This window comes from Serinus canaria, chromosome 15 (assembly GCF_022539315.1).
Source record: "Serinus canaria isolate serCan28SL12 chromosome 15, serCan2020, whole genome shotgun sequence".
In the NCBI taxonomy this organism is placed as follows: Eukaryota; Metazoa; Chordata; class Aves; order Passeriformes; family Fringillidae; genus Serinus; species Serinus canaria.
In genome coordinates this window covers 11,873,461-11,886,197 of record NC_066329.1, presented here as the reverse complement: position 1 = coordinate 11,886,197, position 12,737 = coordinate 11,873,461, and the positions used below count along the sequence as shown (strand labels likewise).

Sequence of the window (12,737 nt, the reverse complement as noted above, 5' to 3'; positions counted from 1 at the left end):
GCCTTCAGCTTGTTCTATCTTGATAGTCATGTCAAAGGAGAACAGTAACTTGTGCTTCTCAAACAAGGCTACATTAAAAAGACATTTTCAAAAATCAGCTGCAAAAGCTTGTGGAACTGGAGCAATCTTTCAATCCATATCCTTCATCTGTTGTGGGATTGATGGGATGCTCCACCCCTGCAAGTGCTCAAGGCCATTTTAGGTGGGGCCCTCAGCAACCCCATCTAGTGAATGGCATCCCAGCCCATGGCAGGGAACTGGAACCAAATGATTCCTAAGGTCCCTTTCAACCCAAACCATTCTGTGACTCTGTGATCAGGTAACCCCACAAAGATCATTTGGTTGATAGCTGGAATTGGTATTCCTAAAGGTCTTCTCCAGCCTGAACAATGCTATGATTCTGTGATCAGGGGGATCAAAGCTGGGACTTTAAGTCAGGCTTTAAGAGTCAACACAGCTCCTGTGAGCAGCTCTATGGCTGCCTTTACCATTTGTCACTGTGTTAAGAAAAACATTTCTGCAAGAGTTACGTGGGTAATGTGCAATGTTCTTCTAACAGAAACAGCAGGGAGGAAAGTATGAACCAGGAGAGGTGCTGAGACCTGAGCATCAGTGAATTCCCTGCTTGGTAACTTTCCTCTTTAACATGAAGCCATGGCTTCACCTTTATTTGCACTACACAGTCTCAGCCCCTGGTTAAACAGCACCAACCTGTGCAGCCATAGTTGTAGGTGCTCAAAGTCAGTGTATCCATGATGTTCTTTAACCTCTTAGGAAGAATAGGACTGGGCATGGATTTCCGAAGAGAGAATCCAAAAACCTCCAAGAAGGAGACCAGTGAGAACTGGTACATGATGTTGACAAATGCCAATTCAGCCAGCACAGAGAAGAGAATGGCCCCTCTCTTGGCAGCTGGTCTGTAGCCATCTCGGAGAAGGTCGATATCTGCTGCGGTCGTCGCAGCCAGCTTCAGTTTCTCAATCACCTGGGCAGACAGGGGTTTATACACCTGTAATTACTGTGCTGATCCAGAGTGGATCTGTTATACCACAGTAACCAGAGCTGCTCAGTGCCTGCCTCTCTGTGTGACTGTAGAGGGAATCTGGGCAGGTAACTCAAAAGAAGTTGTACAAATTATAAAAATTAAAAGTTAGATAAAATTAATCCCACCCTGTGTATTAATGAAAAGTAACAGCAAAGATTTACAAAAAATAATGGAAATAGTGTGGTAAGGGCCCTCTGGGGATCTTTAGTTCAACCTCTGCCCAAAGCTTGGTTATAACCACCACTAGATCAGGTCCAGTGTGGCTTTGCCCAGCTGTGGCCTGAAAACTCCAAGGATGGATTCTTTTGTCTTAGAACTGTAAACAAACATTACTTTGGTCCTGTTAAGGACTTCCCTGAAGATAGGATTTGGTTCTCTGATCAATAAAATAGTGCCCAATACTGAAGGATACAAGACATTCATGAGAATACTCTCCATTTCCTTTCAAACTATTTGCAAGCTTCAGGAGTAAAATGGAAGCGCAATGAAAAAGGAACAACTATGTTCTGCCTATAGATACCCTTCCAAAAAGGGTATCAGAGCTGGTACCTCAGTGGCTTTGAATTTTGTGTCCTCCAAGGTTTGCACCAATTCCACATTGTCCAGCATGTTTCCTGTGGAAGTTGACAGTCCATGAAGGAGAGTGTCTTCCAGATTTTTCAGCAGGTTTTTGTTTTCACTTGTCTCCTGGATGAGACGTTCTCTCTGTTCCTCCAATTCCCTCCTTTCAAATCCCGTAATGACACTGAGCAGCTGATCCTCTAGGCCCTTGAGTGTAACTACAGGTACAACACATGGACAGAGCACAGACTTCTGTAAGCACAGGACAGTTTTTATGCAACTTATTTAATCTCAGGCCTCTCATAAGACTACAGCAATGCAACAGAGTGATCTAGTTAATGACTGTGCATCTTGATTCCACCAAAGCATCCTCACCTGACCAGTACAGGAAGAGATTTTTAGCTCAGTTGCAGATTAGAAGAGAGAAGTGAGAAGGACTTTCTATTAAATCATAGGGAGAGTATGAATTTTTTAGTTTCATCAAGACAATGACCCAGGCCTTAAATTTGCACAACAGCACAATCCCTACTTTATTATATACACACTTAAGCTTACCTGTATAATTGATAACAATAGCTCTGCCAAACACAGAGGGAGAATACTTTGGGTTTGCTAATTTGGTGTTCAGGTACATTTTAAAATTACTGTCATAGTCAACCTCTTTGTCCCCCAGCACAATGAATGCTCGCCCCTGTGCAACTTTGACATTCTTCTCTAAGACATTGTCTATCACAGGGTCGATGTATTCATCAACACTGTGCACCAGGAAAGGGGTTCCATACTTTATGGCCTGTTCTAGTTGTTTCAGGAAATCTGGGTCATTAAAGGAAGCCATCTGCAAGAGAACAATGGGAAAACATGAAAGGAGAACTGATACTCAATTTGCTGAACATTATTATTTTGCAGTAGCTGCCAACACTAATGAAGTTTGTTCTTTGCTGCTTTTTGTCTTTCCTCTCACAGATGATATAAAGTGTACTTGCACAAAACAGTAAAGGTGCTTTTTTTCTGATTAGCTGAGAATAATTTCCATTTGGAAATTACCCTTTAAAGTTCTAGCAGTGCCTCTAAGAGTGTTTATTGTCCTCCATGGAACTTCCATCCTAGAGCTGAGATTAATCACAATCTACAACAGCCTTTTGGTTAGACTCTTTCTGCATGTGCAGACAGGCTGAGAGAGCTGGGGTTGTTCATCCTGGAGAAGGCTCCAAGGAGACTTTTAGCACCTTCCAAAACCTAAAGGGGCTTCAAGAGAGATGGAGAGGGACTTTGGACAAGCACATTTAGCAATAAGACAAGGGGGAATGCCTTCAGACTGAAAGAGGCCAAGGTTAAATTGCATATTATGAAGGAATCCTTCCCTGTGAGGGTGCTGAGGCCCTGGCACAGGTTTCCAGAGAAGCTGTGGCTGCCCAATCCCTGGCAGTATTTAAAGCCAGGTGGGACAGGGCTTGGAGCACCCTGGCATAGTGGAAGGTGTCCCTGCCCATGGCCAGGGGTGGAACTAGAATGTCCTTCCCAATCCAAACCATTCAATAATTCTGTGCTATATAACTGGTTCCCCATTCAAGGTGACAGATATTTATGCAGCTTTGAAAACAATCAGTAATGAGGTAAAGCAATCTTCCATCTTTACCCTCAGGTTATTTTTTTCTTCCTTTTTTTTAATCCAATGTAATGCCTGCTGCTGTGGGTCGATACAGAGTGGGAAGCGGCTGGAATACGTTGTCAGGATGCCATTCTGGACAGACAGCTCGTCTGGGGGCAAACCTTCAGAAACCCACCTGGGAACAGAATGGACCAAAGACCAGCCAGGGATGAAAACTCGATGGGAGAGCAGCACATTTCATTTGTCAGCAAAATGATGCAACTCACTGAGCACACAATCACACACACAGTGCATGTGGTTATGGGGACAGTGCCACAGCTCAGACTGTCTCACTGTAACTGCACTACTCAAAGCACTGACTGTTGCCTTAGGTGAGCAATCCTGTGGTAGTTGAGTTTAATACCAAAACCCATTGAAGTCAATGAAAAGACACCTGCTGGGTTATGGAAACATATTTTATAGAGAACTCCTGATAAACTTTCTAGAAATGGTATTACACATGTCTAAGTTCAGTGAATGTCCCTGGAGTGTCAAGCACAACAGATTCTTACAACAAATGGCCCCTGTTAATCAGGACATGAAAGCAAGATTCTCTCTCTGGTATAGCTGTGCACTTCCACCCACAATGCCAAGTCTGTGCTACAGATTCAGCTTCAGACTCCCACTTTATCATGTCACATCCAGCAGTCCCTGGGTCTCCTGACTGGACGTACCTGCTAACCTCCACCTCATCAGTCAGGAGGCCCTCTAACTTAAATGGCTGGCTGACAGGAATCTCTCGTGAGACAATATCTTCTTGCCACACTTGATAGAGCATTTCATGACGGAACTCCCAGCTGAAGGCTCCCACATAGCACAGAAAGGCAGCAGCAAGCAGACAATCTCCAAGCAACTTCACCTTCCTTATTTCTAATTCCTTGAATTCCTCTGTCCACCTGAAATAATTATATGGGAGATTCCGTACCAGGAAGATGAGGTTTATGTGCAGGATTTCCTGCTACTTCAGATACAGGTTGAGACAGACCCCCAGATTTAGAATCAGTTTTCTCTTGTTATTATGGGGGCCACAGACACTGAGTTGATCTGAACTTTCATCCATTAACCTCAGTTATTTTCCAAGAGCTAATGGATATTAGCTCAGAACAGATAATAGCCCTTCTCAGAAACAAACACCATAGAAAGCAACATTTCCAAAAATGTCTCCATCTGATAGATTTTATCCCTGACACACGAACCTCAGATGTCAAAAATGATCCTCTTTGGATCTAGACTTACCTCTCATTCTCAGATTTCAAGCCAGCGATGAGCTTGTCAGCAGCCTCTAATCTTCTCTGCATTATCTCTGCTTCTTCTTGTAACTTTTTGTTTTCTTTTAATGTCTGGTCTAATTTTTCCCCCAAAGCTTTAAGCTCCTCCTGAATGGCAGCCAGCTCTGCCTGAATCCTTTCCAGTTCCCGCTTACTTAATTCGTAGTTCCGTTCTAGCCTGGCCACCTAGAGTACATGTTGAAGGAAACATAAGAGTGTCAGAGGACAGAAGGATTTTAGAGAGAAGTAGTAAGTTCTCACATTTCTTTTGGTTGTATCATATTTTTCAAAGTGTTCTGGTTATAAACTGACACTGTCACTCTCCTCTCCCCATCCCAAACACGCATCATGGTCTGACTGCAGTTCCAAAGCAGAAAAATCTCCCAGTTCTGCACCCACAAGGAGTATTAAAGCACTGGAGGTCAGCAGGACTCTCATGCCCTGATAAAAGGGGAGGTTTGTCTGCTTGATAACAACAACATTAAGGCTCCAAAAATAGTCAGACACATAATCAAGTGAATATATTTGCTCTGTAGTCAGTTGTATAAAATAATCTTTTCTTGACAAAATTTTCCAGTGTTATCTGTTGGACATTACATTTCTTTTGGTAATACAGCTGAATTTCCAGTCACCCTAGAAAAAGCTAATCAAAAGGTCTGTGCTTAAGGAACATGTATTTAGTGTACTACTAACCTCTGTTCTGTCCAAATGTCATGGGTCTTAAAGTTTGTTTTCAGCAAACAGCTCTAAACTGTGTTTTTCTAAGCAAATTAGATTACAAAATTCCAACTGAACATGTTCCTCCCTCATCCCTGAAGCACTGGCATGGATGGCAACCCACAGCCCAGCATCCTGACACAACAAATACAGTGATTTATGACTGACAACTGCCTCACTGCTACTACAGTAGCTTTCCTAAACACCACTTTTTAAGCTCTTCAATAGGAAATGTGGGCAGTCTGTGAAATGGTCAAGTATTAGCTTTTCCATCAGGATCATGTTTCGACCTTCTCTGAGTTTGAGTCCACCACATTTTACCTTTTCTTCCTTTGGCTTGACTGTTTTAACTACATCACAGTAGGTCACCACTGCTTCAGCAAACTTTAACATTCCCAGTCCTGCTCTGCTGATAACTTCCATTTCAGCCCAGGTAGTGTTAAGATTCTTTAAGAGAGCTGAATTGACAAACACAAAAATATTGCAAGTGAGTTGAATAACTGTGAACAAACCCTCAAAGAAATAGCTTTTCCTATCAGCAGCACCAGCCAATGCTGTGACAGACAATAAGAAACATTTGACAGAATATTAAAGAGACTCTGTTGGCTGTTCCCATTAACAAGATCCTATATTCACTGCAGTACCCAGAACAGGAATTTACCTCTCATAGCTTTCACATTGCTCCATGGAATTTCCCTAAAATCTGTCGTCAACAGAAGTCGCAGGAAATTTGTGTCAGCCATCATGGCTTTGGCATTCTTCCAGTTTTGTTCTTTGTAACCTCTCATTATAAGAATACAGTCCAGAACAACCTGCACCTGCTTCGGGGGTGTCGCAAAGGACCTGGAAAACAGGTGAAAGAGACAGTGGAAGTGAAAAAAGGAGACAAAGCCCATGATGCCAGACATGGGTACTGCCTGTTAAGAGAGGCATTGCAATACAGGAGCTTGTACATAAGACAAGCCACAACAGTGAAAAAATTAACCCAAGTCAGACAGTAAATTATTAACTAATCAAAAACTCAGAACCAATTCTTGAATTCAGACAATTTGATCCATGAAATATTAATGGCACGGGCTAGGAATCAGGGCATTCTGTTGTGACCTCTGCACCCAGGCAACTGATGTCCTGACCTGCACAGGCAGGTGAGAAAGATGAGGCTAAGGCTCAGACCCAGCAAACAAGAGTGTATTTCCAAGAGTTTATGCTACTGTACATACAAATGAGTCACCTGAGTTCAGTAACTTCAGCCTTGTCAAGCTTCTCAACCTCCCGTTTGGCAGCTTCCATGATAGGCTTGATTTGATCCAGTGCTGCCTCAGCCTCTGCCTTCTCCACAGCAATTATTGCATTCTGCTCCTGTATCTCTATAGCTTTCTCTTCACCCATTTTTTTCTTCTCCTCAGCTAGTAATTGCAAAGGCAGGACCATAAATGAATCATTCAGGTTTGTATACAGAACATATAGTAATACACTAATAGACATTTACTCTTTGCTGAAAATCAGAAATTACCATCAAGTTAGAACATTTGGGTTGCCAGCTTGCCTCTGGTTACAGCTGCATCACCAGGTTAGGAACAGTTAGTGTTCCACACAACAGCAAGCACAATCTCTTTTCCTCCATGTTTCCCTCTAATTTTCCTGTAATACTAAATGCCTGAATCAGAAGTTGCCTTTCTTGCTATTGCCTTTCCCATATTATGCCCTACACCTTGGAAAGGGAAGACAAGGGCAGGCAAACGTTGTGTAAAGTACTGTGGGCCAAATGTGGAGCAAGGATGACAATCTGGGCAAGACAAGGGACCTGCTCTTCTGGCATGGCATGGGAGCAGCACACAGAACAAGAGGGATACCTCGAGAAGCAGCTGGAGCTCTTCAAGAGTCTCCCAACCCAGCCTAACACAGATGAGGTGAGCCCTGCTTAGCCTGTGGGACACTTCACTATTGTAAACTACCCACCTATTTCTGTGTTTAATTTAATGTCTCTTAACAGAGCCTCACAAGCAGCTGTTTTTTCTGTTAGTATAATCTTTTGCTCAGCAAGTTTCACGTTCAGCTCAGCCAGCTGTACAGCAGCTTCCTTCAGTTTAACCAAGCCCCCATCCAGCCGTTTACATTGTGCTAGGTAGGAAAAAAAAGTGAGAAATGTCAGTGATTCATTGATTGTGCTCAAGCACACAGCAACAGACAATCTCACAAAGAGAAAATATCCTTAGAGGTGCACTGAGAGATTTTCTCTTCCTGAGCCTGCCAGCCAAAATGATGTTAAAGTCACTTGAGCTGACATAGTGGCCCCGTGCCACAACGTATTTGCCACATTGCACTGTTTGTGCTTTATCCTCTTCACATATTTCAGTGCCACTGAAGGATGAATAAGAATTGCTGCTTGAGGAAGAAAGTCAAACCCTGAGCGAGGCCATGCTGGTATTAGATTTCAGCATGACTCTTCCCCAAGCAGAGGAGTGTCTGGTTTGGAGATTCTGGCTCATGTTCATTTACAAAAGGATTTAAGGAGCACCCATTGTTTGACAGAGTCTGAACATTCATGTGTGGCCAGGATTTTGGGTCAATGTCAAAACACAGCCCCACAGCTGTGTGCCAGCACAGCATTTGAGATAGTACTAACAGAGTTTTTGCATATTCTGGGTAATATGTGGGATTCTCACCAGAACTTTTGTTTTTAAAATATTTAAATCACTTATTAAACAGGAGTAAACATCTACATAGCCTTACCTAAAATGAACTCATTTTTCTCGTCCAGCAATTTTGCATAGGTATTGAGAAAATCAAGATAATTTTTTGGTGTGACGTGATTTCTACGTCTCAGTTTCTCCAGAAATTTCTTGCTGAAATCCCCTACAGATTCATGCACCATGACTATGTGGTCAACCACCGACTGGAAGCTCTCTGGTGGGATGCGTGGGTTTTTTGCTAAAATTGGGCAGAAGAAATAAAAAATTTCAAAGATTTTTGGCTTTTTTCAGAATACACCAATTACCAACTGTCTTATGTACATCTAAGCCAGGCACAAAACAAGTCTGTTTTCTGGGGCAAAAAGCAAGGCCAAAGGGGACCTCCTGGTAGTCAGCCCCCATTGCCTGCAGAGTTTGGAACTTGAATTTTATCCATTTAAAAAATCTATTTGATTAAGAAACTACCATCCAGGGACATTTTTGGACTGGGTTTTTGCACTACCCATTTAGATTCAAGGTAACAAGCACAATGGGAAATGAACCTGTGAAATGTACAATAATTGCAATGTAAAGAATATATTTCTTAGGCTATGCCAAGGGTTAATGGGTTGAAATACTGACATGTTACCTACCCAGAAAGGATTGTGCAACTGCACACAAGGCCTGGGCAGGCCAGGGCAAGAACCAGTCAATACCAGTGTTGTTGACAAGACCTTAAAATAAAAGGACAATGTTATCTGGAAAATTCCTTTGTAAAACTAACCCCTAATCAGATAGGCAATCCTCTAATTAACTTTATTTACACCAAGAATTTGCAAATTAGTCTTGACTCTTTCTTAGTAACAGAATTTACCACAAAGTCCATACTTCAGTTTTGACAGTAAATAATGAGTATTGCCCCTGTGTCCTGCTAACCCCACTGTACCATTCCTTAGGCTCTACAGGACACAGTCCAGAGATGCAATAAGGTATTGTAGGACCTGGTTTAGCATTCCCACCTGGACCCATCTTTCATGAGTCTCTCCTGTTTCCCAGGACTCCTTTCAGCCACCTGCAGCATCTGCCAGGCTTTGGATACAAAAGATTTCTCTTCCCACCATCCTAGTTTCATGATTTAACACCACAGTTTCTGCTGTAAACTACAGAAAAGAGGCTGCAGACAAAGGCTCTGTATTTCCAGTTCAGTGAGGATGACCAATTGATTTCTAGCTGTTCAACTGGAAAATGAACTGATGTGATAAATGCTCATCAATATTGTTCACTGATATGTGGTAATTAACTGGAAAAAAACATGCAATGCAAACCCTTAATCATGAAACCTGCTCTGCTTAGTTTAAGCTGCCAGACTAAGTGTCCACTGGAGATTTTTCTCTTGCCTGTAAATCTGTGTTTCACAGGGAAGGGACTAAGCAGAGTGTACAATTGATACCTGGGAAATTTCTGCACCACGTTCTCAGGTCCTCCCCAACTGGGGACATTCCCAGGACAATGTGAAGGTTGCTTGCACATTTGCTTACAAAATACTGCCAGATACTCTCTTTAGCTGGGCCCATGCCAGCTTTAGCAGCTTCATCTCCAATCTGAGTTAGTATGGAGTCTTTTTCATCATCTGCATAAAGGGCTGGCACCATTCCTGTAACATAAGGACAGAAGAATGCTAGTGAGAACCACCAGTAAGAGGAAACCATATGGCTGGGAATAGGGCAGATGAGAAACCAATTCTAATCCTAGTTCTGCAAAAATGATTCTGAGTAGTTTTGAATGAGCCAATTCATCTCTCTATGCTTCTCCTCCTCCCCATAGCCCTCATGGAAAATAGGTCATACTTGGCATTTAGAGGAATAATTAATTCATTTTTGTTTGGGCTTCAGCAACATATACAAAATGTCACAGGACTTTGCAAAGAAAATCTTCATTCGTGTCTGTGAACCATCAGCTCACATTTTTGTTCTCTTACTCTTGTGGCAAATACTGCATAAGTAACCTAATGACAGACCAGGGACAGGGAAAACCAGAACAAGAAAAGGGATACAATTAACTCATCTGTTCTCATATCAGACTGTGGAGGAACTTCTATAGAGAGGGTGGTCACACAGTGCCAGCTGCTACTCATTTCCAGCTGCTTCATTTACTAGAAGATACCAAAGTACATTTCAGGACATCTTTACATGAATATACATAGGAACAGTTGCTGCAGTTCAGGTGAATGTTATTCAAAAGCCAATTGGACAACAGGTGGATTTGTGGCCAAATGCAGCTGAAGTTTCCCTCAGTCTTGGAAGAAATCTGAGACTCCTGTAGCATCATCACCAGCATGAATGAACCCTATAACCTCTCCAGACTGTAAGAAGATTCCAGAAAGCTGATATTAAGGCCAAGATTATTTCAGGTAGTACTGAAAAGTGTAACTAACTAAAGCAGAAGAGGACACAGGGTGAACCAGTAACAGCTGTATCAAGGGTACAAGCAGAGAGGCTGCCAGTGGCACCTGAAGTCAGCATGTTGTTGATGAGTTCCAGGAAACTCTCTTCTGCCACATGGCCATCTGTGAACAAGAAGACCACTGACTTGTCATAAATACCCAGCTTCTCATACAAACTTTTCAAATCCTCTCGGAAATTATTTTGTCCGTATCCTCGACTCAAGATGATCTCAAATACCTAAGGAGGAAAATGTACACTGAGAAGACACAGATGGATCCAAGACATGATGGCAACTCTGAATTTCACTTAGACTGAATCAAGGGGGTTGGTTTGGCCCAAATCATCGGTAAATGCTTAAATATCAATAAAATTGTGCATTTGTACAACCCTGAAGGCTTGCATTTTCAAAATTGCTTTGTGTTCATGCTCCTTTTTTGTTCTTTCCTTCCAAGCCTTTTTAAGTAAAATGCTTCTGAGAGGAACATTTCTTCTCTGAAATAATACAGCATCAATCACAACAGGGCTCCTCAAGCAGCACTGGAGTGCTGCTGTAACACATTTAAACATCAACAGCAGTAGTTAGGGACAATTAGTTGTTCATCACCAAACCCATCCTTGTTCTCCTTCCCCAGTGCCAAAACCCAGATTCAGGCACTAGCAGCTTCCTTCCCAGATCACACACAGTCATCATCTTGGACTTCCTGGCAATCACCTCACCTGGGTTTCTTTCGACAGCGAAGAGCTGCAAGCCTGATCTTGTCTTGACTGACTGACTGACTCACTCCCATCCCCAGTTTAATCCCAATCACAGTTTCACTTTCCTTGTCTTTTTCCACAGCCAAGACACAGGGTCACTAACCTCACATCCAGCTGTGTGAGCAGCCAGTTTGGTCAGGGACTGCTTTCCTGACCCTCCCACCCCGATGAGCAGGGCGTGCCCGCGGTCCATCCGGATGATGCGATGGATACGGATTAAATGCTCCAGAGCATCATCAAAAAGAACCAGATTCATTTTAATATGGTACTCATTGTAGTCATCCAAAATTTCCTTCAGAGAAAGGTGAACAGAATGTTACTAGGAGACCAATGAAACAATTAATAACATCAAGAAAACAGCCCGTTCAGCAGCATTATTCCTTTCCCATTCCTTAGGGAAAATGAAGTATTGGAAAACACTGCTGACTCTGTAGCTGATCCTCAGTTTTCATCCCTGCAAACCCCAAATGGGCATTGAAGCACATAAAGTTCTGTGTGCACACAGAAGAGAACAGATGTCCTGCAGTTTGAGGCAGGCTCCTGCCCATTCCTCAGGCACAGTTCCCAGCTGAGGCACTCTACCTTAAAGAGAGCTTTTGCTAATTCATAATCTTGGATATCTTCATAAATACGAGGTTCTGCCTCATTCAGAGCTGTTCTGAAATCTCCAAAAAGAATCGGATCCCTCATGACATGCTCCAAGTGATCAGGGAAATGCTCTTCAACCAAGGTTTTGATATGGCCTTGTACCTTCACGGATAGGAAATGAGCAACACAACAAAGCATTTCATTGTGAATACAGTAATACTTAGAAAGGTGATAATGCAGATTCTTGCTCAAACACTGATTTATTTCAAGGTGATACTTATGTCACTAGAAGATCCAAAGATTACAGCCCCCTTCTGTATTCTACATATGATTAAAATGATCTAATAGGCAGTTCAAGAATGGTTCAAGCCAATCAACTGTAGAACACCAAAACAAAAAGGGAGAGGCCTGTTAAATAAAACACCTTCTCATATATTGGTGTAAACAGTATATTAATAAATTTCCTTTTTCAGCATTCATAGATGTCTCACCAGAAAGATCTCTCACTAAGTTTCAAAGTCTGCATTAATATTCTGTGTTGTGAAAATTGAGCTGGAGATTTATCTTTGTATGCTAGAGGAGAAAGTTTTAACTAGAAAAATCCGAAGCTTTCTTGGCCTACCTCTTTTCATCTAAGCAACTTCCAAAGCAAAGCAGGTTGCTTAGAGATGAGTAGACTTTATCTCAATTTCTCTCCTAAATCTCAAGGTTTAAAATTGGTATTGTTCTCTTTTGTGTTGAAAGATTTTAAGCATTTTCCAATTTGCAAAACAGCCAGAACTGAATTCACTGTGTAAGAATTTGGCTTTTGTCCTTTTTACTACTTTATTGTACTGTCACATTCTGGTACAATTCTTCCTGAAGGAAAATACTGACTTGAAGTGATTTCCTGAGTTTTCTCCTGTACTTCTTTCACACTTTGTCACCTATACTTCTGCCAATCAATTTTCCTGGATAGGCAAATCAAGTGATACTTCCCATTCCTTCAGTAGATCTGCTTTCTTAGTCTGCCCACATTGTTTTAGGAAAAAATCTTCC

At 42.1% G+C, this 12,737-nt stretch overlaps 1 protein-coding gene across 1 annotated transcript in view; it reads right to left on the bottom strand.

The window, feature by feature from the left end:
• Positions 1–12,737, bottom strand: part of DNAH10 (dynein axonemal heavy chain 10) — a 49,030-nt gene that overhangs the window by 8,719 nt on the left and 27,574 nt on the right. The window contains 17 exon segments of the mRNA XM_050980656.1: positions 3–68; positions 712–985; positions 1,595–1,824; positions 2,162–2,441; positions 3,243–3,390; positions 3,929–4,150; positions 4,491–4,708; positions 5,561–5,697; positions 5,901–6,082; positions 6,471–6,645; positions 7,199–7,360; positions 7,973–8,170; positions 8,565–8,645; positions 9,362–9,565; positions 10,421–10,592; positions 11,215–11,403; positions 11,694–11,861. Of these exon segments, the coding sequence (XP_050836613.1) occupies positions 3–68; positions 712–985; positions 1,595–1,824; positions 2,162–2,441; positions 3,243–3,390; positions 3,929–4,150; positions 4,491–4,708; positions 5,561–5,697; positions 5,901–6,082; positions 6,471–6,645; positions 7,199–7,360; positions 7,973–8,170; positions 8,565–8,645; positions 9,362–9,565; positions 10,421–10,592; positions 11,215–11,403; positions 11,694–11,861 (3,106 nt within the window).